At 45.3% G+C, this 23425-nt stretch overlaps 3 protein-coding genes across 4 annotated transcripts in view; 2 read left to right on the top strand and 1 right to left on the bottom strand.

Annotated features, from left to right (window-relative positions):
• Nucleotides 1-17143, top strand: part of LOC111529494 (microfibrillar-associated protein 1) — a 20404-nt gene extending 3261 nt beyond the window's left edge. Inside the window, exons 2-9 of the mRNA XM_023196386.2 lie at nt 4641-4860; nt 6985-7114; nt 7374-7561; nt 8693-8801; nt 8904-9064; nt 12173-12332; nt 16231-16320; nt 16403-17143. Of these exons, the coding sequence (XP_023052154.1) occupies nt 4641-4860; nt 6985-7114; nt 7374-7561; nt 8693-8801; nt 8904-9064; nt 12173-12332; nt 16231-16320; nt 16403-16585 (1241 nt within the window). The 3' untranslated portion in view covers nt 16586-17143. The remainder of the gene's footprint in view (nt 1-4640; nt 4861-6984; nt 7115-7373; nt 7562-8692; nt 8802-8903; nt 9065-12172; nt 12333-16230; nt 16321-16402) is intronic.
• A 2632-nt stretch (nt 17144-19775) lies between these two features.
• Nucleotides 19776-23105, bottom strand: LOC111529490 (huntingtin-interacting protein K). 2 transcript variants are annotated; one of them, XM_023196378.3, is made up of 4 exons: nt 21200-21468; nt 20797-20852; nt 20086-20137; nt 19776-19943 (listed from the first exon to the last, which is right to left on the bottom strand). In XM_023196378.3, the coding sequence occupies exons 1-4, from the start codon at nt 21383-21385 to the stop codon at nt 19848-19850; spliced, it is 390 nt and encodes a 129-aa protein (XP_023052146.1). In that variant the 5' UTR covers nt 21386-21468; the 3' UTR covers nt 19776-19847. The 2 variants fall into 2 exon arrangements, with proteins under 2 accessions (XP_023052146.1, XP_023052147.1); XM_023196379.2 differs by lacking the exons at nt 19776-19943; nt 20797-20852 and having other exon boundaries at nt 20078-20137; nt 21200-23105.
• LOC111529492 (serine incorporator 4) overlaps nt 21994-23425 on the top strand; it is a 6144-nt gene continuing 4712 nt past the window's right edge. The window contains exons 1-3 of the mRNA XM_023196385.2: nt 21994-22095; nt 22492-22668; nt 22836-23014. Of these exons, the coding sequence (XP_023052153.1) occupies nt 21994-22095; nt 22492-22668; nt 22836-23014 (458 nt within the window). The remainder of the gene's footprint in view (nt 22096-22491; nt 22669-22835; nt 23015-23425) is intronic.

Consider the following 23425-nt stretch of genomic DNA (forward strand, 5'->3'; position numbering starts at 1 on the left):
TTTTTTTTTTTTTTTTTTTTTTTTTGAGATGGAGTCTGGCTCTGTTGCCCAGGCTGGAGTGCAGTGGCCAGATCTCAGCTCACTGCAAGCTCCGCCTCCCGGGCTTACGCCATTCTCCTGCCTCAGCCTCCCGAGTAGCTGGGACTACAGGCGCCTGCCACGTCGCCCGGCTAGTTTTTTGTATTTTTTTTTTAGTAGAGACGGGGTTTCAACGTATTAGCCAGGATGGTCTCGATCTCCTGACCTCGTGATCCACCCATCTTGGCCTCCCAAAGTGCTGGGATTACAGGTTTGAGCCACCGCGCCCGGCCCTGTTTTAGCTTTTTTTTTTTTTGTATATCGTTTAAAAAATAATCCTTCCCTGCACTGAGATCACAGTACTCATATTGTAAAGGTTTTCTATCTTCTGTTTGTATATATTACATTGAATTCAATACACACTTATACAAGACAGATTATAAGTTAGGAAGCTTACAGTCCAGTAGGGACTGTAAATATTTAAGATATGTTTTTCATAGTTGGGTCTTTAATCCATCTGGAATTTTTGTGTCTGTGGTGGAAGTTAGAGGTCTAATTTTACTATATGGTTGGCCAGTTGTCCCTTCTCAGTTGATGAATTAGCCCATCCATTCTCTACTGATTTTTAATGCCATTCCTATAGTATACTCAAGTGCTCATATAAGTTTGTTTTTCTTCTCTCTACTCTGTTGCATTAATCTCTGTGTACTTCCTGGATCAGTGACATATCCGGTAAACTAGGCCCCACCCCTCCTTCCCAGCCCCCATCAGTTTTATTCTTCTTCAGCATTGTCTTGGTGTTTTGGGGCCTCCTATTCTTCCATATGATTTTGGAATAAGCCTGGAGACAACTTTTAATGGAATTGCATTAAAATGATAGATTATACATTTATAGGTTAATTCAGGTGCAGTTGCCATCTTCTCATCCTTGAACATGAAATAGTTCTCCGTTTATTTAGATCTTTTTTATCTTTCAATAAAATTATATATTTTTCCTCCTAAAATCCTTGTACATTGTTAGTTGGATTTATTCCTCAGTATCTTATAGATTACTTGTGACTATTAATGGTATTTTAACACTGTATTCTCTCCAGCCTAGGCAACATAGCGAGACCCCAAAAAATACAATGCTCTACAAAAAAATAAAATTACCTGGGTAGTACCTGCCTGTAGTCCCAGATACTGGGAGGCTGAAGAGGGAGGATCACTTTAGCCCAGGAGGTTGAGACTGCAGTGAGCTGTGATCATGCCACTGCACACCAGCCTGGGTAACAGAGTGAGACCCTTTCTCAAAAAGTAGAAAATATGTCAGGCATGGTGGCTCATGCCTGTAATGCCAGCACTTTGGGAGACCCTAGGCAAGAGGATCGCTTGAGCCCAGGAGTTCAAGACCAGCCTGGGCAACATAGTGAGACCTTGTCTATACAAAAAATTTTTTAAAATTAGACCTTCATGGTGTTGCCCGCCTGTAGTCCCAGCTACTTCAGAGGCTGAGGCAGGAGAACGGTTTGAGCCTAGGAGGTTGAGGCTGCAGTGAGCCATGATTGCGCCACTGCACTCCACCCTAGGCAACAGAGTGAGACCCTGTCTCGAGAAAATAAATAAATAAAAATAAAATTGTACTTTCTGATTATATGTAGCTAATGTACAGATATGCTTATTTTTAGAAATAAGTTTTTTATCTAGCATTTTTTCTGAACTCTTTTAGCTTATCTGTTATATTGTGTTTTCTACAAAGACAACCATATAATCTGCAAATTATGACAGTTTCTTCCTTTAACATCCTTATAACCTTACCTTATTGCCCAAATTAGAACCATAATACAGTGTTGACTAGAAGGTGTGATAGGGACAACATTAGGATGCCCACTGGGTTTTTGTTTTTGTTTTCTGGGTTTTTTTTGTTTTTGTTTTTGTTTTTGAGACAGAGTCTTGCCCTATTGCCCAGGCTGGAGTGCAGTGGTGCTGTCTCAGCTCACTGCAAGCTCCAGGTCCCGGGTTCGCGCCATTCTCCTGCCTCAGCCTCACAAGTAGCTGGGATTACAGGTGCCTACCACCACGCCCGGCTAATTGTTTTGTATTTTTAGTGGAGATGGGGTTTCACTGTGTTAGCCAGGATGGTCTCAATTTCCTGACCTTGTGATCCGCCTGCCTCGGCCTTCCAAAGTGCTGGGATTACAGGCGTGAGCCACCACGGCCAGCTGCATGCCCACTGATTTTTATAGAGAATGCTTCTGGCCAGTTGTGGTGGCTCACACCTGTAATCCCAGCACTTTAGGAGGCTGAGGCTGGCGGATCACCTGAGGTCAGGAGTTCAAGACTAGCCTGGCCTACATGGTGAAACCCTGTCTTTACTAAAAAATACACAAATTAGCCAGGCATATGGTAGGCGCCTGTAATTCCAGCTACTCAGGAGCCTGAGGCAGGGAGAATTGCTTGAACCCGGGGGATGGAGGTTGCAGTGAGCCAAGATGGTGCCACTGTACTGCAGCCTGGGCAACAGAGCGAGACTCCATCTCAATAAATAAATAAATACATAAATACATAAATAGAATGGTTCTATTGTTTTATCATTAAGTATACAGTCTGCTGTATCTTTTTTTTTTTTTTTTTAATGTGACTTTAAAAAATAGTAGGCTGGGAGAGATGGCTCACATCTGTAATCCCAGCACTTTGGGAGACTGAGGCTGGAGGATCACTTGAGGCTAGGAGTTCAAGGCCAGCCTGGGCAACATAGCAAGACCCTTTCTCTACCTTTTAAAAAATAACAAATAAAAATGAAATTTACAAAAGTAAAAATAGTATATTGCTTCCCTCCCATTGTCTGTATCTACATATATATTTTGGGGGTTTTTTTTGTTTTTAAAGACAGAGTCTTACTGTGTTGCCCAGGCTGGAGTACAGCAGCATGATCTCAGCTCACTGCAGCCTCCACCTCCCAGGTTCAAGTGATTCTCCTGCCTCAGCCACCTGAGTAGCTGGGATTAACAAGTGTGTGCCACCACACCTGGCTAATTTTTGTATTTTTAGTAGAGACGTGGTTTTGCCATGTTGGCTAGGCTGGTCTCGAACTCCTAGCCTCAACTGATCTGCCCACCTTGGCTTTCCAAAGTGCTGGGATTACAAGCATGAGCCACTGTGCCCAGCTATATATATTTTTGTGTTTGACACAGGGTCTTACTGTATCACTCAGGCTGAAGTGAGTGCCTTGCTGTGGTCACGGCTCGCCACAGCCTCAACCTCCTGGGCTCTAGTGAGTCTCCCACCTCAGCCTCCCAGGTAGCTTGGGACCACAGGCATACACCACCATGTCCGGCTAATTTTTTTATTTTTAGTAGAGACGAGGTCTAACTTTGTTGCCCAGGCTGGTCTCGAACTCCTGGGTTTAAGCAGTCCTCCTGCCTCAACCTTCCAAAATGCTGGGATTACAGGCATGAGCCACCGCACCTGGCTCCCTCATTAATTTTCTAAGGTTGAACTATCCTTGTAGTCTTGGGCTAAATTCTGATAAGTTGTGTTGGCTTAGGGGTTTTTTGTTTTGGGTTTTTTTTTTTTTTTTTTTTTTTGGTAGTTTTTATATCGCTGGGATAAATTTGCTTTGTTATTTAATATTTTTGTATTTGTGTTTGTAAGTGAAATCCACCTAAAGTTTTCCTTTGAACTGTCCAATTTGGTTATCAAGGTTATACTCATAAAATAAGTTGGTTAGTTTTCACTGTCTCTCTTTGTTCACTAGAATTGTTTATATTTGTAGGCTGGGTGCTGTGGCTCAGGCCTGTAATCCCAGCACTTTGGGAGGCCGAGGTGGGCAGATCTTGAGGTCAGGAGATGGAAACCATCCTGGCTAACACGGTGAAACTCCATCTCTACTAAAAATACAAATAATTAGCTGGGCGTGGTAGCACACGCCTTAGTCCGAGCTACTCAGGAGGCTGAGGCAGGAGAATTACTTGAACCCAGGAGGCAGAGGTTGCAGTGAGCCGAGATCATACCACTGCACTCCAGCCTGGGTGACAGAGCGAGACTCCATCTCAAAAAAAGAAAAGAAGAATTGTGTTTATAACAGATTAACTACTCATTTAGGTTTCATAACACATAAGGTAAAGGAAAAGAAGGTAGAAATAGGTAAGATTAGAATATTGAGTCATGTGGCAATATGTTATAAAGGCTGCCATGGAAATCCCAGAGGGAACTACAAGAGTGCCTGAGCAGCATTTTAGTTTTATTTTCCTGCAGAAATCATCCTTATTATGTGGTGGGCACTGTTACAAGTAATTTGTTTAAGGGTATAGTTGAGGTGGGATGCCATGAATTTGTGATGGATGCAGTCTGCCTTTTTGTGGGGGACTTTTTCCTACTGTTTCACTGCCTACCTTCCTCCACTTCATTGTACTCAAGGTAAGCCTCATTATCATCGGTGTTGGCTTTCACAAGGAGGCAGTCTCATGACTTGGCCTTTGTAGGAAAACACCATTAGATGAATAGATGGTTGGGTAGTGGCTCTCTTCTTCTGCTTAGACTCTTGTCTACTATGAATAAAGGGCTCTATTTGCAAAGGCCATGATGGGATAAAGCACATTGAGAAACAGGCTACTGAAACATAAGTTATCTTTCTCACCCAGGTGAGATTTCAATGGAAAAAGTGAAGGTAAAGCGTTATGTGTCCGGAAAGAGGCCAGACTATGCTCCTATGGAGTCCTCAGATGAGGAGGATGAAGAATTTCAGTTCATTAAGAAAGCCAAAGAACAAGAAGCAGAGCCTGAGGAACAGGAGGAGGATTCATCTAGTGACCCCCGGCTACGGCGTTTACAGAACCGTATTAGTGAAGATGTGGAAGAGAGGTAATGTCTGTGATTGTGTTTTACTTGAACATGAACCTCTACAGCTTAATAATAATAGCTAATACTTGAATACTACTGCCAAGTAGATTACATTTGCTAATTCTTGTAATCCATACAATAGCTTTATGAAATAGGTGCTGTTATCCCCATTTCACAAAAGGAGGAAACTAAGAGCACAAAGGGGCTAAGAAGGTTACATGACCAAAGTTACAAAGTGTCAGCTTCAGAAAACAGCAGGTTACTTCTGGCCTAAAGGACCTACTCAACTCCTTATGGGAATAGAAAACACAGACCATTCGTTGGCTGTTGAGGGGAGTCTTTTTAGCACAAAGATGTTTTATAAACTTTGGTAAATTGATTTTATACATATGCTTATTCTAAATGCTAATAAGGGGAAATGACACTGAAGTAGGAGATAAGACCTCATAAAGGTCTCATGGTAGAAAGAGAGCCTCCCAGTGAGGGATTTTGTATGTTATGTATTGATTAAGACATTACCTTAATAGAGCAGACCAGGGGTCCTGAACTTTCACCGTTCATAATTATCCCAGGGGTTTTTTCACAGAGCTCCTGGGCCAAAACAGTTCTGTTTATTTTAGTTAGTAAGTAGTTAGAGCCAAGTAACTTAATAAGTATTTATGTCCTAATAACTTTGCCACTTGAAAATTACAGTGCCCATGGCCGGGCGCAGTGCCTCACGCCTGTAATCCTAGCACTTTGGGAGGCCGAGACAGGTGGATCACAAGGTCAGGAGTTCAAGACCAGCCTGGCCAACTTGGTGAAACCCCATCTCTACTAAAAATACAAAAAAATTAGCCAGGCATGGCGGTGGGCACCTGTAATCCCAGCTACTTGGGAGACTGAGGCAGAGAATTGCTTGAACTTAGCAGGCGGAGGTTGCAGTGAGCCAAGATCACGCCACTGCACTCCAGCCTGAGTGACAGAGTGAGACTCCGTCTCAAAAAAAAAAGAAAAAGAAAAAAATAAAATTACAGTGCCCATGGGGAAAAAAACACTTTTATTCATTCTCACATAACCACAGTTACTAGTGGAATTTGTGTGCCTGTTGGACACTGACAGCCTTTCAGACCTTGGAATTGGCACTGTCACTTTTTCATGTCTTGTTTTATATTGATTTTCACGCTATGCTTACTTTTTACCACAGCAGCCACCAAAACCCAATTTCACGAAGATACGATATTCTCAAAAGGAATGTAGTGTGACTTAATGTTGAAACTGAATTACCTTGAGCTATTGAAAATATCCCAATGCAGGCCACGCTTGGTGGCTCACGCCTGTAATCCCAGCACTTTGGGAGGCCGAGGCAGGCGATCATCTGAGGTCAGGAGTTCAAGACTAGCCTGGCCAACATGACGAAACCCCCTCTCTAGTAAAAATACAAAAATTATCCAGGTGTGGTGGTGCACGCCTGTAATCCCAGCTACTCAGGAGGCTGAGGCAGGGAGAATTGCTTGAACCTGGTCGGGGGAGGTTGTGGTGAGCCGAGATCACGCCATTGCTCTCCAGCCTGGGTAACAGAGTGAGATTCTGTCTCAAAAAAAATCCCAATGCATCCCTATGAGTTTGCTGGCTTGCTGTAGTGCCTTAGGATGCCTCAACATATGTTTAGTATTTCAGGCCCAACTTGACTATTTGCTCTGACATCCTAGTCTAGTTTCTTTAATCTGCACCTCAGTTTCCCTCACCTCAATACTTTAATATTGGATGGACATGGTGGCTCACACCTGTAATCCCAGCACTTTGAGAGGCTGAGGCGGGCAGATTGCCTAAGTCCAGGAGTTGAAGACCAGCCTGGGCAACATGGTAAAACCCTGTCTCTACAAATAATACAAAAATTAGCCATGTGTGCTGGCATGCCTATAGTCCCAGCTACTCAGGAGGCTGAGGTGGGAGGATCACTTGAGCCTGGGAGGCAGAGGTTGCAGTGAGCCAAGGTCTCACCACTGCACTGCAGCCTAGGTGACAGAGCAAGACCCTGCCTCAAAAAAAAAGACTTCAGTATTAATGAAGGCAAACATAATGTACTGTGTGGCTGTGGAAATGCGGTTGATGCTACTTCATTTTTATGACATTGGTGTTACATTTGGAGATGCTGTTTTTCAGATTGGCTCGACATCGGAAAATAGTGGAACCTGAAGTGGTAGGAGAGAGTGACTCAGAAGTAGAAGGAGATGCTTGGCGCATGGAACGAGAAGATAGCAGTGAAGAAGAGGAGGAGGAAATTGATGATGAGGTATGATAAAGGAACATGGGAAGTTTTTTTCTGGATATAAGAAAAAGTTGACGCCAGTGCTCATTTGTTGAAGCCTTAAAAACATGAGATCACTGCTTTTGGCAGGACTCTGATCATGTTCCTTGTTTGTTGGGATAGGACTAAAAATAGAATGGTACTAAGTTGTATTTTTTTACATTTGAATTTGTTGGGTTTGATGAGACTAAAACAAAAAGCCATAGGCCATTTGACTGACTGGCTTACATATATGACTTGATAGGAAATAGAGCGGCGGCGTGGCATGATGCGTCAGCGAGCACAGGAGAGGAAAAATGAAGAGATGGAAGTCATGGAAGTGGAAGACGAGGGGCGTTCTGGAGAGGAGTCGGAATCAGAGTCTGAGTATGAAGAGTACACAGACAGTGAAGATGAGATGGAGCCTCGCCTTAAGCCAGTCTTCATTCGAAAGTAAGTATCTCACAAGCCAGATCTGAATCCACTTAATTACCACTTTCCAGGTGTGGAAACAAAAGTCTGTTTTCTGTTGTGCTATTCTGAAATCTAAGCACCGAGTGAAAGTGCTTTTGCTAGTGCTGTAGCCTTGCCAGACGAGCTGCTGAGGAATATCTTGGTGTTAGCAGAGAACCTGAGTTTGTTTTCACATCTCTTTTTTCAGTTATATAGCATATATCTGTCCAAGGCCTTTTTTTTTTTCTTTCTGAGACGGAGTGTTGCTCTTGTTGCCCAGGCTGGAGTGCAGTGGCGTCATGTCTGCTCACCACAACCTCCAACTCCCGGTTTCAAGCGATTCACCTGCCTCAGCCTCCCTAGTAGCTGGGATTACAGGCATGCACCACCACAACTGGCTAATTTTGTATTTTTAGTATAGAGGGGGTTTCACCATGTTGGTCAGGCTGGTCTTGAACTCCCAACCTCAGGTGATCCGCCCTCCTCAGCCTCCCAAAGTGCTGGGATTACAGGCATGAGCCGCCGTGCCCAGCCAAGGCCATATATTTTTAAGCACAAAATTAAACTCAACAAGCAAATTCCTATTCCTTTCTTGATAGCTAGAAATCCTACTACTTACAGGCCAGCAGGTTCTTTGCTGTCTAGGCAGTTCTCAAAGATGAACATGATTTTAGTGCTCCAAAGACCTGGGATGATGGCTGGGCACAGTGGCTCATGCCTGTAATTGCAGCACTTTGGGAGGCTGAGGCAGGTGGATCACGAGGTCAGGAGTTCAAGACCAGCCTGGCCAAGATGGTGAAACCCTATCTCTACTAAAAATACAAAGAAATTAACCAGGTGTGGTGGCAGGCGCCTGTAATCCCAGCTACTCGGGAGGCCGAGGCAGAGAATTGCTTGAACCCAGGAGGCGGAGATTGCAGTGAGCTTAGATCACACCACTGCACAGGAGACAGAGTGAGACTCCATCTCAAAAAAGAAAAAAAGACCTGGGATGACTCAACGTTTTTTGCTCTTTGAAAATAATAGAGCCAAAGAGTTTGGTTTTGTCTGATTTGGATGGGACTAGGTCTAGGGGAACAAAGCACTCCACTCTAAGGACTTTAGGCAATTAACAGGACCTTTGTGATGCAGGAAGGACCGAGTGACAGTTCAAGAACGTGAAGCCGAAGCATTGAAACAGAAGGAGCTGGAGCAGGAAGCAAAACGCCTGGCAGAGGAGAGGCGCAAGTACACACTCAAGGTACTGGGGAGTGGTTGCAAGGATTGAGTACAAGAAAGTAGTGTAATCAGGTTTGTCTGAGGAGAGTAAGGAAGTCCAAGGCGAATTGTTCTCCCTACCCAGATTGTGGAAGAGGAAACCAAGAAAGAGCTGGAAGAAAACAAGCGATCCTTGGCTGCACTGGATGCACTCAATACTGATGATGAAAATGACGAGGAGGAATATGAGGCATGGAAAGTTCGGGAGCTAAAAAGAATCAAGAGGGACAGAGAAGATCGAGAAGCGTGAGTAAAAAGACGAGCCTAGAGTTAATGCTGCTAATGAAACAGGTTTCTAGTAGGATAGCTCTGAGACTCATTACCTACTGTGAGTTCCATTCTAGCCATCTTCAGAGTTCTTGCTGCTGGGTGAGTTTCCTGTAATTGGAATGTGAGTTTCACTTGTTACAGTGAAATCAGGGAAGAGAAACACACTTTGTCGATGTGTGTCCATAATAGAGTGCCAGCCAGTGCTCCCTTTAGTTTCCTAGTAGACACAAAAATTAGTAACTGTTAACAGTTACCTCTTACTGTGTACAACCCAACCCACAATTGAGTGACTTGAAAAAACAATTACTTTTCACAATTTTGGAGGTTGGCTGAACAGTTCCTCTACTGATTTCACCTGAGCTCACTTATGTCGTTGTATCCAGCTAGACAGTTGACTGGGCTAGAAATTTAAAAGGGCTTCACTCACATGTCTAGTAGTAGTTGGTGGCTATCAGGATGCCTCACTTATCCTTCACTGGGTTAGACTGGCTTCCTTACATAGTAGTCTCAGGGTACCATTCTAAGAGGGCAAGGTCTTCTGATACTTAGGTTCCAGAACTCGTACATCAATCCTGCCACATATTGGTCAAAGCAAGTCACAAGGCCAACCTAGCTTTAAGCAGGTGGAGAAACAGACTCCACCTCTGGATAGGAGAAGCAGCAAAGTCATACTTTTTGAAAAGGGGCATGCATACTGTGAGGGGAAGAATTTGTGGCACTTAAATAATCTACAGTACATTAGAGCAGAATCTTTTTTTTTTCTTTTTGAGATGGAGTTTTGCTTTTCACCCAGGCTGGAGTGAAGTGTCACAATCTCAGCTCACTGTGGCCTCTGCCTCCTGGGTTCAAGTGATTCTCCTGCCTCAGCCTCCCAAGTAGCTGGGATTACAGGCATGTGCCACCACACCTGGCTAATTTTTGTATTTTTAGTAGAGACAGGGTTTCACCATGTTGGTCAGGCTGGTCTCGAACTCGTGACCTCAGGTTATCCACTTGCCTCGGCCTCCCAAAGTGCTCGGATTACGGCGTGAGCCACCATGCCCGGCCCAAGCAGAATCATTTCTGAGCTGCATCACTCTTTCCTATAAATTATTAGGTATAAGAGGGTAATCCCAGATTACAAAGGAAACCATCAATAGATAACTCTAGGCTGGGCGTGGTGGCTCACACCCATAATCCCAGCACTTTGGGAGGCTGAGGCAGGCGAATCACTTCAGGCTGGGAGTTCGAGACCAGCCTGGCCAACATGGTGAAAACCTATCTCTACTAAAATACAACAATTAGCTGGGTGTGGTGGTGTGTGCATGTTATTCCCAGCTACTTGGAAGGTGGAGGCAAGAGAATCACTTGAACCCGGGAGGCAGAGGTTGCAGTGAGCTGAGATAGCGCCACTGCACTCCAGCCTAGGTGACAGAGTGAGACTCTTATCTGGAAAAAAGAAAACTTGCCTCAATATGAGCTACACACAATAAAGAGATAACTCCATCCTCAGCCTGTAGTTTGTTTTTTCTTTTTTTTTTTTGAGACAGAGTCTCACTCTGTCGCCCAAGCTGGAGTGCAGTGGCACAATCTTGGCTCACTACAACCTCCACCCCCTGGGGGTCAAGCGGTTCTGCCTCAGCCTTCTAAGTAGCTGGGACTACAGGCATATGCCACCACACACAGCTAATTTTTGTATTTTTAGTAGAGGCGTGGTTTCACCATGTTGGCCAGGCTGGCCTTGAACTCCTGACCTCAGGTGATCCAACCACCTCGGCCTCCCAACGTGCTGAGAATACAGGCATGAGCCACCACGCCTGGCCCTCAGCCTGTAGTTTCTAAGGTTTTTATCCTGGACCTGAAGGAGTAGGAGTCCAAGTGCCCTTTAAAATTGTACACAAGGCCGGGCATGGTGGCTAATGCCTATAATCCCAACAATTTGGGAGGCCGAGGTGGGCAGATCACAAGGTCAGGAGTTTGACACCAGCCTGTCCAATATGGTGAAACCCCGTCTGTACTAAAAATACAAAAATTAGCCGGGCATGGTGGTACACGCCTGTAAATCCCAGCTACTCAGGAGGCTGAAACAGGAGAATCATCTGAACCTGGGAGGCAGAGGTTGCAGTGAGCCGAGATTGTGCCACTGCATTCCAGCCTGGGCAACAGAATGAGATTCCATCTCAAAAAAATAAAAAATAAAATAAAATTGTACACAAAATTATGTGTGTATACGCATTTTTTTGGAGAAAAGGGATATCACCCCCTCTCTCCCCAACACTGGCTGAAAAGTTACTGCAATCTGGCCGGGCGCGGTGGCTCAAGGCTGTAATCCCAGCACTTTGGGAGGCCGAGACGGGCGGATCATGAGGTCAGGAGATCGAGACCATCCTAGTGAACACAGTGAAACCCCGTCTCTACTAAAAATACAAAAAGATTAGCCAGGCGTGGTAGCGGGCGCCTGTAGTCCCAGCTACTTGGGAGGCTGAGGCAGGAGAATGGCATGAACCCGGGAGGCGGAGCTTGCAGTGAGCCAAGATGGCGCCACTGTACTCCAGCCTGGGCAACAGAGCAAGACTCCATCACCGGGGAAAAAAAAAAGTTACTGCAATCTAATTAATGATGGTAATCTTTGGTTTATGACATGCAAGCACCTATATGATTATGATACACTTACATAAAGGAATACCAGTAAAGACTTGGACAGTTCACTGATTTTTTTTTTTCACTGATTTTTTTTTTTATGCTGATTTTTTTATGCTGATTTTTTTTTATGCTGATTTTTCACTGATTTTTTTTTTTTTATGCTAAGAAGACCTTTTAGGCAAAGAGAATTTGTAATGTTGCAAAACCCAGCAATAATAGTATGTCTGAATGTTAAAAGAGCTAGAATCAACTTTTGGAAGTTGGCAATACCTAGTCTGGCAAACGTAATGAAGACTAACTCACCCTTTTGTTTATTGAGCTCTTGATCTTGATTCCTAATAGGCAATGACTAGAATTAAAGAAGGTGACTAATACTTGAAATGACATGGGACTGTTATTTTCAATAATTTGGTCTTTCTGAAGCTGTAACAGTACCATTAAATTGTTTTGCTCCCTGGACAGGCTTGAAAAGGAGAAAGCAGAAATTGAACGCATGCGAAACCTGACTGAGGAAGAGAGGAGAGCTGAACTTCGGGCAAATGGCAAAGTCATTACCAACAAAGCTGTTAAGGGCAAATATAAGTTCTTACAGAAGTATTATCACCGGGGTGCCTTCTTCATGGTAAGAAGTGAAAAGAGAGTCAGAAAATTGGGCAGTAGGAATAACTCAGAAACTCTGAATTATTTTTTCTCTTCAAGAATGTTCTGGAATGTTATTTCCACTTGCCAGTGGTCAGCTTTCTCATTTGTTTTTTCCTTCTGAACAGTATAAACTCAGAGAAAAGCATCAGCAATTGGATTATAGAAGTAGCATCAACTGTTCTCTCTTCTGGCTCCAACTCTCAAAAAGAGGAAATGATGTAATAGCCTTTTTTTTTTTTTTTTGAGAGACGGAGTCTTGCTGTCACCCAGGCTGGGGTACAGTAGTGCGATTATAGTTCACTGCAACCTTGACCTCCTGGGCTCAAGGGATACACCTGCTTCAGCCTCCAGAGTAGCTGGGACTATAAGCATGCACAACCATGCCTGGCACTTTTTTTTTTTTTTTTTGGCTATTTTTTTTAAATTTTTCGTAGAGACCAGGTCTCACTATGTTGCCCAGGCTAGTCTTAACCTTCTGACCTCAAGCAATCCTTCACCTCAGCCTCCCGAAGTATTAGGAATATAGGCATGAGCCATTGTCCTCAGCCTTAGATAAATTGAGGAAATGAAATAAAGAAGTGATCTATATAGATAGGGGATGAATTAGGTCCTCCACTTTGTGAAAACCAAACTCTGCAAATAGCTTTACATTAATTCACTTTTGTGTGGTAGAAAGTTCACTTCATTCTGAACTGACAGTACACAAGAGTAACTAACCAAAAGAATGGTTTATTATCTAACCATTAGGTGGAGGGCCATCATCTTTCTTTTTCATATAAAGACTAAGATCAAAATAGCAATCTGTTAATGCTATATGGTTTATTATTTCCTAGTGTTAAAGCAGTTTGTACCAAAAACTAGACTAGCTTTTTCAAGTGCTGTGTGGCAAATTCTAAATATCCCCACTGCAACTGAATTCCTGCCTTTCACTGCAGATGCTGTTAAAACTTCAGTGGTAGCTTCCCTACCACCCTCCAAAATCAGTTTCAGGTCTTTCTGATTAGCAGGAACTGTCTGCTTACGTAGTTTTCCAGCAGATGTGGCTTTCTATTCAGTGGAGATTATGAATTACTTCTTGTACTGCTTCGGTCATAAAGTTTCTTTGCTTAAGCAATTCGCAGCTTTAATAATCAAGCTTCTTAGAGAAGCAGTTCATTGCTAGTTAAGATACATGAGAAAAGTGTATGTGAAAGTCCTTTGGTGGGCCAGGTACATTGGCTAATGCCTGTAATCTTAACATTTTGGGAGGCCAAGGCCGGCAGATCACTTGAGCCCAGGAGTTCAGCCTGGGCAATGTGGCAAAACCCCATCTCTACAAAAAATACAAAAATTAGCCAGGCATGGTGGTGCATGCCTGTAGTGCCACCTATCAAGGGGCTGAGGTGGAAGGATTGCTTCAGCCCGGGAGGTTGAGGCTGCAGTCATCTGTGATCGTGCCACTGCACTGCAGCCTGGGTGGCCGACCAAGACTTTGTCTCAAAAGAAATTTTTTTTAAAAGTCTTTCTTAAACAAGACAGTGGTGTTTTTAATTCCTTCAGCATATGCGTTTATAAATCTGTATCACAGCACTGTAATATTACTATCACTCAGGCTAGAGTGCAGTGGTGCAGTCATGGCTCACTACTGCCTCATTCTCCTGGGCTCAAGCAATCCTCCTGCCTCAGCCTCCTGAGTAGTTGGGACTACAGGTTTGTGCCACCACACCTAATTTTTTTTTTTTATTTTGTAGAGATGGGGTTTTGCTATGTAGCTCAGGCTGGTTTCAAACTCCTGGGCTCAAACTATCCTCCCACCTTGGCCTCCCAAAGTGCTGGGATTACAGGCAAGAACAACTGGATCCAGCCTTACTAATGTTGTTTATTTCATTGAGTAAGTAACCTTTAGTGCATATACTATGCAAAGGTAACTGTTTAGCACTATTAGCGAGAATACATAATCACTGTAACATAAGTAAGAGTAAAGTACTGTAGGAGTTCTGATGAGAGAGAGATTATATTTGGTAGAAGATTGAAAGGGTTGACATAAAGGTTGTAACATTTAAGCATTTAAGATGTATAGTTTTTTTTTGTTTTTTTTTTGTCACCTAGGCTTGAGTGCAGTGGCGTGATTTCAGCTCACTGCAACCTCCGCCTCCCGGGTTCAAGCAATTCTCCTGCCTCAGTGCCCCAAGTAGCTGGGAATACAGGCGTGTACCACCACGTCCTGCTAGTTTTTGTATTTTTAGTAGAGACGGGGTTTCTCCATGTTGGCCAGGCTGGTCTTGAACTCCTGACCTTAGGTGATCTGCCCACCTCAGTGTCCCAAAGTGCTGGGATTACAGGCATAAGCTACTGTGCCCAGCCAAGATGTATAGACTTTTTGACATTCAGTGCTGGGAAGACATTCCAGGTGGAGACCAGCAGGAGTGGAGGCAGAAAGCCTCAGCTATGAAGGGAAGTGGCAAAGAGAACTGAAAAGGTGGATTAAGGCTGTATAATATTTGGCCTTGATTACTACACAGAGGAGTTGTATTCATTTATTTATTTATTTTTGAGATGAAATCTCACTCTGTCGCCCAGGCTGGAGTGCAGTGGTACAATGTCAGCTCACTGCAACCTCCACCTCCTGGGTTCAAGCGATTCTCCTGCCTCAGCCTCCTGTGTAGCTGGGATTACAGGTGCGCGCCACCAGGTCTAATTTTTTTTTGTATTTTTAGTAGAGACAGAGTTTCACCATGTTGGTAAGGCTGGTCCTGAACTCGTGACCTCATGATCCACCCGCCTTGGCCTCCCAAAGCGCTGGGATTACAGGCGTGAGCCACTGCGCCCAGCCTAGGAGTTGCATTCATTTAATAGAGAACCACTGAAGTTTTTTGGGCCAGGCAAAGATTATAATGAGTTACAGTTTAGAAACATCAGTGCAATGACAGTATGTAAGACTGATAGTAGGGAAAACTAATAACCCAGGTGATAAGAGTCTGTAAGATGTGGCAACTGATGGAATGCACACTTACTCAGTTTTGAATCTAGGTAATCGAAGAGTATGCTGGTCCTACTAACAGAAAAGTTAAAGAGAGGAGGTTGATATGGAAAGGTTAGGTATTAATAAATGGTTTTCACTTTAGACATGAGTTTCAAGTTTTAATAAAATTCCAACTTATGATATATGAAAGCCAGTAGAAAATCCAGGATTGGAGATTTAAGAGGCCTGTGCAGAGTTGAAGTCACATGAGTAAACTAACACACTGAGTGCAGGGAGAATAAGCCAACCCTCAAGACACATCTACACTCAAGGAGAAAATTAGGCATAGTTGCATAAGGCTGCAGTGAGCAGTGATGACACCACTGCACTCTAGCCTGGACATCAGAATGAGACCCTGCCTCAGGAAAAAAAAAAAAAAAAAAAAAGGAGAAAGACAATACAACAAAGGAAAAAGAATATCATCTTGGCTGGGCGTGGTGGCTCATGCCTGTAATCCCAGCACTTTGAGAGGCTAAGTCGGGCAGATCACAAAGTCAGGATATCGAGACCATCTGGGCTAACACAGTGAAACCCCGTCTCTACTAAAAATACAAAAAATTAGCTGGGTGTGGTGGCATGGACCTGTAGTCTCAACTACTCAGGAGGCCAAGGCAGGAGAATTGCTTGAACCTGGGAGGCGGAGGTTGCAGTAAGCCAAGATTGCGCCAGTGCACTCCAGCCTGGGCAACAGGCCGAGAATCTGTCTCAGAAAAAAAAAAAAAAAAACAATATCATCTCTTCAGTTAGACGTAAGCTCTTGAAGAAAGGCTCAATACCCTCTGCTTTCTTTGTATCCCTCATTGTAGAGTTGAATAAATTTGTGGTTTGAATATATAGGAAATAAAGCCACAAGATTGATAAGATTTTTTTTATACAGGATGAGGATGAAGAAGTATACAAGAGAGATTTCAGCGCTCCTACCCTGGAGGATCATTTCAATAAAACTATTCTTCCTAAAGTCATGCAGGTATGGGGATCTTTAATAACATGACAGAGAGAGAAGGCATGGTTGGTTTGGTGGTGTAACTCATGATCCGTCCTTCCCTCAGGTCAAGAACTTTGGACGTTCAGGTCGCACCAAATACACTCACCTTGTGGATCAAGATACCACCTCCTTTGACTCAGCCTGGGGCCAAGAGAGTGCCCAGAACACAAAGTTCTTCAAACAAAAGGCAGCTGGGGTACGAGATGTATTTGAGCGACCATCTGCCAAGAAGCGGAAAACTACCTAGGGTCCAGCTGCATGTTCTTCCAACTGTGGAACACAAGGGGAAGTCTCAGCATCTGGTCCCTGATTTGTTTTTTTCATTATTTCCTTGGCCCCTGTATCCAGCTATTGGACCTACTGCTGTACTTGTGATACTGGGTAGCCCAGACTTTGAAGGTGCTTTGTGAGGTTTGGACTCATGCTGAGAAACCCACAGGAAAGCACTGTCCAGGTAGGATTAGAGGCTTCCCACTTAAGACTATTTCTGAGAAATCTTAGGTATTATCACTGCTATGGTTTCCCATATTTACTTGGGACTGTTCTGAGTTTTTTTCCAGCCCTTAGCTTGGGTTAGAAAAGTGGGCATGTAAGTGAACAATGCATTACTTCTACCTTAGGTTTAGGAGTAATATACCAGAAAATCTAAGCTTATGGAAACATGTTTTCCATTTTTGCTTGGAGTCCATTTTTCTAGGTGTACATACTTTTTTATCAATGTATGTGTGCATGTCAAGAAATAAAAGAATCACACAACAAGGAGATTTTTAGCATGATACTGGAAATAAATTGTCCAGGCTGACAAGTATTAATTGCTTATTGAAGTAAAAGATAACAGAATTGTCAGGCAGAAGGTGTTTCACATTTGATAATTCCCTTTGATGTCAGAAACAAGCTCAGGTACCAGCCGGGCTTTAGGTCACATCTGGATTTATTCCATGAGCAAATACAGATGTGTTTGAGAAGACCAAGGCCTTTCACATCCTTTAAATGTCCCACTGGAGGAATCAAATAGTTTAGTGTCGTATGATAAAAATGAATGGAAATAATTACTATGAGGTGGTAAATACATGAAGATGAACATAGGTACAAGTCACTCTTGTGTGGGATACAATCTAAGAATTATCCTAGAGTCAGAATGAGGGTAAGGCCTTGAAATTCTTTTGGAGAAATGTCTGTAACTGCCATTTGAGTGTCCATACAACAGACTCGGGGCCGTTATAGTTTTTTGTTTTTTTTTTTTTTAAGAGACAGCTCTCACCCAGGCTGAAGTACCTCAGCCTCCTGAGTAGCTGAGACTACAGGCGCCCACCACCACGCCCAGCTAATTTTTGTATTTTTAGTAGAGACAGAGTTTCACTGTGTTAGCCAGGATGGTCTCGATCTCCTGACCTCATGATCCGCCCACCTCAGCCTCCCAAAGTGCTGGGATTACAGGCGGGAGCTACCGTGCCTGGCCAGGGCCGTTACAGTTTTATAGTTGAGGAAACTAGTTCAACAAGTGTGACTTGGTCCAAGCTGATTAACTTTTTTTTTTTCTTGAGATGGATTTTCACTCTTGTTGCCCAGTCTGGAGTGTAGTGGCGCAATCTCAGCTCACTGCAACCTCCACCTCCTGGGTTCAAGAGATTCTCCTGCCTCAGCCTCCCGAGTAGCTGGAATTACAGACATCCACCACCACCACCACCACCATGCCCGGCTAATGTTTTTTGTATTTTTAGTAGAGCTGGAGTTTCACCATTTTGGCCAGGCTGGTCTCAAACTCCTAACCTCAGGTGATCCACCTGCCTCAGCCTCCCAGAATGCTGGGATTACAGGCGTGAGCCACCACGCCTGGCCCTGATTAACATTTAAAGTAAAATTACCTCCTCTCTAGGCTAGGAAATGGTAGGTAGAATGTATTATGGCTCAGAATTTGAATACAATCAATTTTTGTTTTGAGGCAGTCTTGCTCTGTCACCCAGGCTGGAGTGCAGTAGCACAATCTCAGCTCACTGCAGCCTCAACCTCCCAGGCTCAAGCAAATCCATCTCAGCCTCCAGAGGAGCTGGGACCATAGGTGGGCACATGCCACTATGCCTGGCTTTTTTTTAACTTTAGTAGAGACAAGGTTATGTATGCTATGTTGCCCAGGCTGTTCTGCAAATCCTGACTTCATGCAGTCCTCCCAGCTCAACCTCCCCAAAGTGCTGGGGTTATAGGCATGAGTCACCACACCTGGCCCAACCTTTGGTATCTTCTAGTCTTACCATGTTCTAACCCTCAGGCATCTAAATTCTTTTTTTTTGGCTGGGAGGGTTGGGTGGGGAGGGGAGGCCAGTAGAGACGAAGTCTCACCGTGTTGCCCAAGCTGGTCTCAAATGATCCTCTTGCCCCAGCTTTCCAAGGTGTTGGGATTACAGGCGTGAGCCACCATGCCTGGCCCCTAAATTCTTTTTTTGTTTGGTTCTGGTTTTTGACACAGAGCCTCATTCCATCACCCAGGCTGGAGTACAGTGGCACAATCTCAACTCACTGCAACCTCCACCTCCCTGGTTCAAGTGATTCTTCTGCCTCAGCTTCCTGAGTAGCTGGGACTACAGGCATGCGCTACCACACCTGGCTAATTTTTTTTTTGTATTTTTAGTAGAGACACGGTTTCACCATGTTGGCCAGACTTTTCTTGAACTCCTGACCTCATGATCCACCTTAGCCTCCCAAAGTGCTAGGATTACAGGTGTGAGCCACCGCGCCCGGCCTTTTTTTTTTTGAGATGGAGTTTCACTCTTTCACCCAGGCTGGAGTATAGTGGCGTGATCTCAGCTCACTGGAACCTCTGCTTTCCAGTTTCAAGCAATTCTTCTGCCTTAGCCTCCCGAGTAGCTGGGATTACAGGTGCCCGCCACCATGCCTGGCTAATTTTTCTCTTTTTAGTAGAGATGGGGTTTCACGTGTTGGCCAGGCTGGTCGAACTCCTGAGCTCGCGATCTGCCTGCCTCGGCCTCCAAAAGTGCTGGGATTAGAGACGTCAGCCACGGTGTCCAGCCAAATTCTTTTTTTTTTTTAATCACTCGAAATCAAGCATGTTGTAGGTACCAAATTCTAACTCAAGGTGGCCTATGAACTGGGTTCATAACTTACATCTATCTATACATATAGTGGCTCCTAGGCAGGTAGCTGGCCTTTTAGATATTCATAAGCTGTCTTGGAGACACATGCCATTTGAGTACAGTAACTCTGCTGAGACTCCAGATGTACCTTATTTACTGTTGAGAGCTAGTCAGATGAATGAGACTGTCCTGCTCCCTAGCATCTGCACATGAGGTATTCTTCTACACTAATTTTTCATACAGGTGTGCTAGATTTTAATGAGTCACTCAAATTCAGTTATTCTCCAACATATAAATTCCCCACAAAATAGAATATATATAGTATATACTCCACTTGACCCAAGATGATTAAACTGAAAAAGACAAAAAAATTTTTATTGCCATAAATTAATCCAGTAGGTTTATTTGTGGAAGCACGCATCAGTTGGTTAGGGCAATAAGCGCCTCTACCACGTTGCCCATGTGTTCCCGCAAGCTGCGTTCTGCTGCTGCTCGAGATATCTCCATCTCGGTCATCTGCAGAAAAAAAACCATGTTACATAGATTCCCAGGCATTAATGTGCAACCAAATATTCTGACTCCGCTTGTTTCAGGAAACAACCCAAATTAAGCAGAATAGCCTCCCCTCCCCATACAGTAGTTAGGCACTACTACTCACTATCAGCTCCAGATCTTCCTTCTTGATAGTGACTTTTGCCAGTTCTTTCTCCCTGCAAATGTTTAAATATATTAGGCCTCATTCTCAACCAACACCATAAACTCCCAGGAAGGGTCATTCCCAGATGTGCCCTGTAAAAAAATCTTGATAAGCTCTTGACTGAAGGTAAAAACTCCAGGGCCGGGCGCGGAGGCTCGCCTATAATCCCATCACTGTGGGAGGCGGAGGCGGGCGGATTACCTGAGGTCGGGAGTTTGAGACCTGCCTGACCAACAAAGAGAAATCTCGTCTCTACTAAAAATACAAAATTAGCCGGGAATCCCGTCTCTACTAAAAATACAAAATTAGCCGGGCGTGGTGGCACATGCCTGTAATCCCAGCTACTAGGGACGCTGAGGTAGGAGAATCGCTGGAACCTGGGAGGCGGAGGTTGTGGTGAGCTGAGATCGTGCCATTGCACTCCAGCCTGGGCAACAAGAGCGAAACTCCGTCTCAGAAAAAAATAAAAACTCCCACTAATACTCCTTTCCCCTGGAGTCTTGGCAGCAGGAGTTGCCAGGAGGCTTTCTGCTAACAAAGTTGTGGCGCCTAGATCTGCAGGAATTGCTGATAAAGTTGAAGAGCGGTATAAAGGCTTAATAATGGTTTCTATTTTTGTCTGGGGAGCGGGGAGGCAAGAACTGTTAAAGTTGGCTGCCCCTGAAGACTTACCGCTCCTGTTTGGCTTTCTGCTCCCGGGACCTTCTGTCTCCAATCACGGACATGGCCTATGGCAAAGGCAGGTCTAGTTACTGCACCGCTACCCACAATTCCTAATAATCTACAAGGCCAATAAAACAAGGGGTTCATGTATGGATTCACGATGACAAGTGTTACCAGGTAGCAAGGACCATGTTTAATTCCATTCTATGCACCTGAGGTCCCCTTAAACCCCCTATCAAGCTCCTTTAGGCAAGCGGCGGGCTCCGGTGACCCTTGTTTCCCTCGGCTCTACCCTACTGCCTCCTCCTGCCATCGGGATCAGAACCCCGTCTTGGAGCGCTGGCTTCCAGCTACAGCCTCAGAGCCCCCCTCTGCTCTCAGCCCGCCCCGACATGCTCTTGGCCAACCTTACCGTCTCCAGATTGGAACTCTGGATCTCCTTCTCCTCCGCATAGTCGGTGACCCGCTCCAAGTCCGCCGCACCGCTGTCGTGCTTCCGTGGCTTCTCGGGAGGCCGCTCTGGTCCACTGGTCTCAGTCTCTAACTCCAGCTCCACATCTCCCTCAGTCGCCATATCTATTTCACCGCGCCGCCGCATAAGCCCCACCTCACGGCGACTTCCGGCAACTGACACACAGCTTCCTCCCGGGGAGGAGGCGGAGCTGGCCCTGGGCCACACCTTCTTTCTGCTCCAGTTCTAGAAGCTTCAGCGTGGAAGGTGGTTCGTCTCTCAGACTTCCTTTCGGGTTTGTACAGTGTTTTGTGCAAGGGCTTTCTCTCAGACCTAACCCGTCACCGCTCCAGCCCACCCCACCGACATCCTTACCACCTCATAAACTAGGAATAGTTCCCTCAACACATAGACAGGCACCCACCTCAGGGAACTCCGTTCAACCTGAATGGATGACGTCTAATCCTAAACCAATTAAGAATGCTAATCCACAGGGGGCCAGATAGACAAACTGCCCCATAATCTGGAGAGAACAGCCTGAGTGGCCGCAGTGTTGAGGCCCTGAGGACAAAGCTCCTTCACAGGGCGTTTGCATTTACCACATCCTGGAGGTCAGTGTTCTCTTCCAGACGTCCGCATTCTGTCCGGGACCCGGTGCTCAGCCCAGTGGCAGTCCAATGGGCTGAGGACAGAAGCAGCTGCTGCTCTCATCTGCCTTCCATCTGGTGGACCTAAGCCTAATCCCTGGGACGAGGATGGTGGGTGCCAAGGCCGGCCCCAGCCCCAGCACCTCCCTGGGCCTGGCACAGCAGCGCAGCGGAGGCAGCAGTGTCCTAGTGAAAAGCCCCTTCTGTCAGGTGAGAGGGTGCGCAGGGTAGAGTGGCCGAAGCTGGGGAGGAAAACATGCAGAAGCCAGTAAAAACGACAGGCCTCTTTTCTACTCTAATGTCATTCTGGTACTTTGCCCCCGGTAATCTGTAAATGTCTCCCGCCATGTTCCCAGCCCCAGGTGTTTAGGTCTAGAGAAAGGTCAGATATCTCAAGCCTGCTTATAATGAAAGCCCTACTAAGTTGTCAGTGGAAGGCAATCCCAAATGACTGGAATCAGCTTGAAACAGAACCTGAGTAAAAGGAAGAAAGGGGAAGGGGAAATTTTGGAATTCAGCCTCCTGGGTTAACCTCACACATACATTAACGTATGCCTTTCCTCAGCAAGTCTCCACCTCGCTGCCTTGCATCTGCTCTACCCCCAGGTGTGCTGGTGTGGGCCTGCTCCTAGTGCCAGCTGCTGCCACTCTAGGTGGCCCTCTCTCACCGCATCCACTTGCAGCCGCCTGTTCTACATCCTCCTCCATGTGGGGGCCTCAGCAATCTGCTGCCTCCTGCTGTCAAGGACAGTAGTGGAAAGGGTGTGGGGCAAGACACACAGGGTAAGTGAGAGGGGGTGGGGTTGTCAGGTGGGAAGAGATAAAAGGAAAAACCCTAAGATAGATTTCAGTTGGGGGCAGGAGACAAATGAGTGGTCATACCCGTGACAAGTAGGTACCTTTCCATGCATTATGACTTGTCCTGCCATTTCTCACACACACACTCCCAGATCCAGATGCCCTCGGGGTTGTGTGCCCACCTGTTTGGCCTCTCTGACTGTCCAGTGCTCAGTGGCTCTGGGGCTGTGTACCGAGTATGCGCAGGAACCGCCACCTTCCACCTGCTGCAGGCTGTGTTGCTGGTCCACCTCCACTCCCCCACCAGCCCACGGGCACAGCTGCATAATAGGTTTGTGTGTACTTTCTGGGTGGGGAGGGGACAGATGAGGGAAAGTAGACACAAGCTGGGTAAAGGAAGTTCCGGAATGAAGTAATAGCACTGTAAAAAGACAGAAAACAAGCCGGGCGCGGTGGCTCAAGCCTGTAATCCCAGCACTTTGGGAGGCCGAGACGGGCGGATCACGAGGTCAGGAGATCGAGACCATCCTGGCTAACACGGTGAAACCCCGTCTCTACTAAAAATACAAAAAAACTAGCCGGGCGAGGTGGCGGGCGCCTGTAGTCCCAGCTACTCCGGAGGCTGAGGCGGGAGAATGGCGTAAACCCGGGAGGTGGAGCTTGCAGTGAGCTGAGATCCGGCCACTGCACTCCAGCCCGGGCAATAGAGCAAGACTCCGTCTCAAAAAAAAAAAAAAAAAAA

This window comes from Piliocolobus tephrosceles, unplaced genomic scaffold (assembly GCF_002776525.5).
Source record: "Piliocolobus tephrosceles isolate RC106 unplaced genomic scaffold, ASM277652v3 unscaffolded_109, whole genome shotgun sequence".
NCBI lineage: Eukaryota > Metazoa > Chordata > Mammalia > Primates > Cercopithecidae > Piliocolobus > Piliocolobus tephrosceles.

Bases quoted from the DNA above. Each gene is read 5' to 3' on its own strand.
- LOC111529490 (XM_023196378.3), bottom strand. From the start codon at position 21,385: ATGCGGCGGCGCGGTGAAATAGATATGGCGACTGAGGGAGATGTGGAG. The intron at 20,853-21,199 runs GTAAGGTTGGCC...CCTTTGCCATAG, and splicing joins AGAGTTCCAATCTGGAGACG to GCCATGTCCGTGATTGGAGA. The intron at 19,944-20,085 runs GTGAGTAGTAGT...TTTTTTCTGCAG, and splicing joins AGGAAGATCTGGAGCTGATA to ATGACCGAGATGGAGATATC.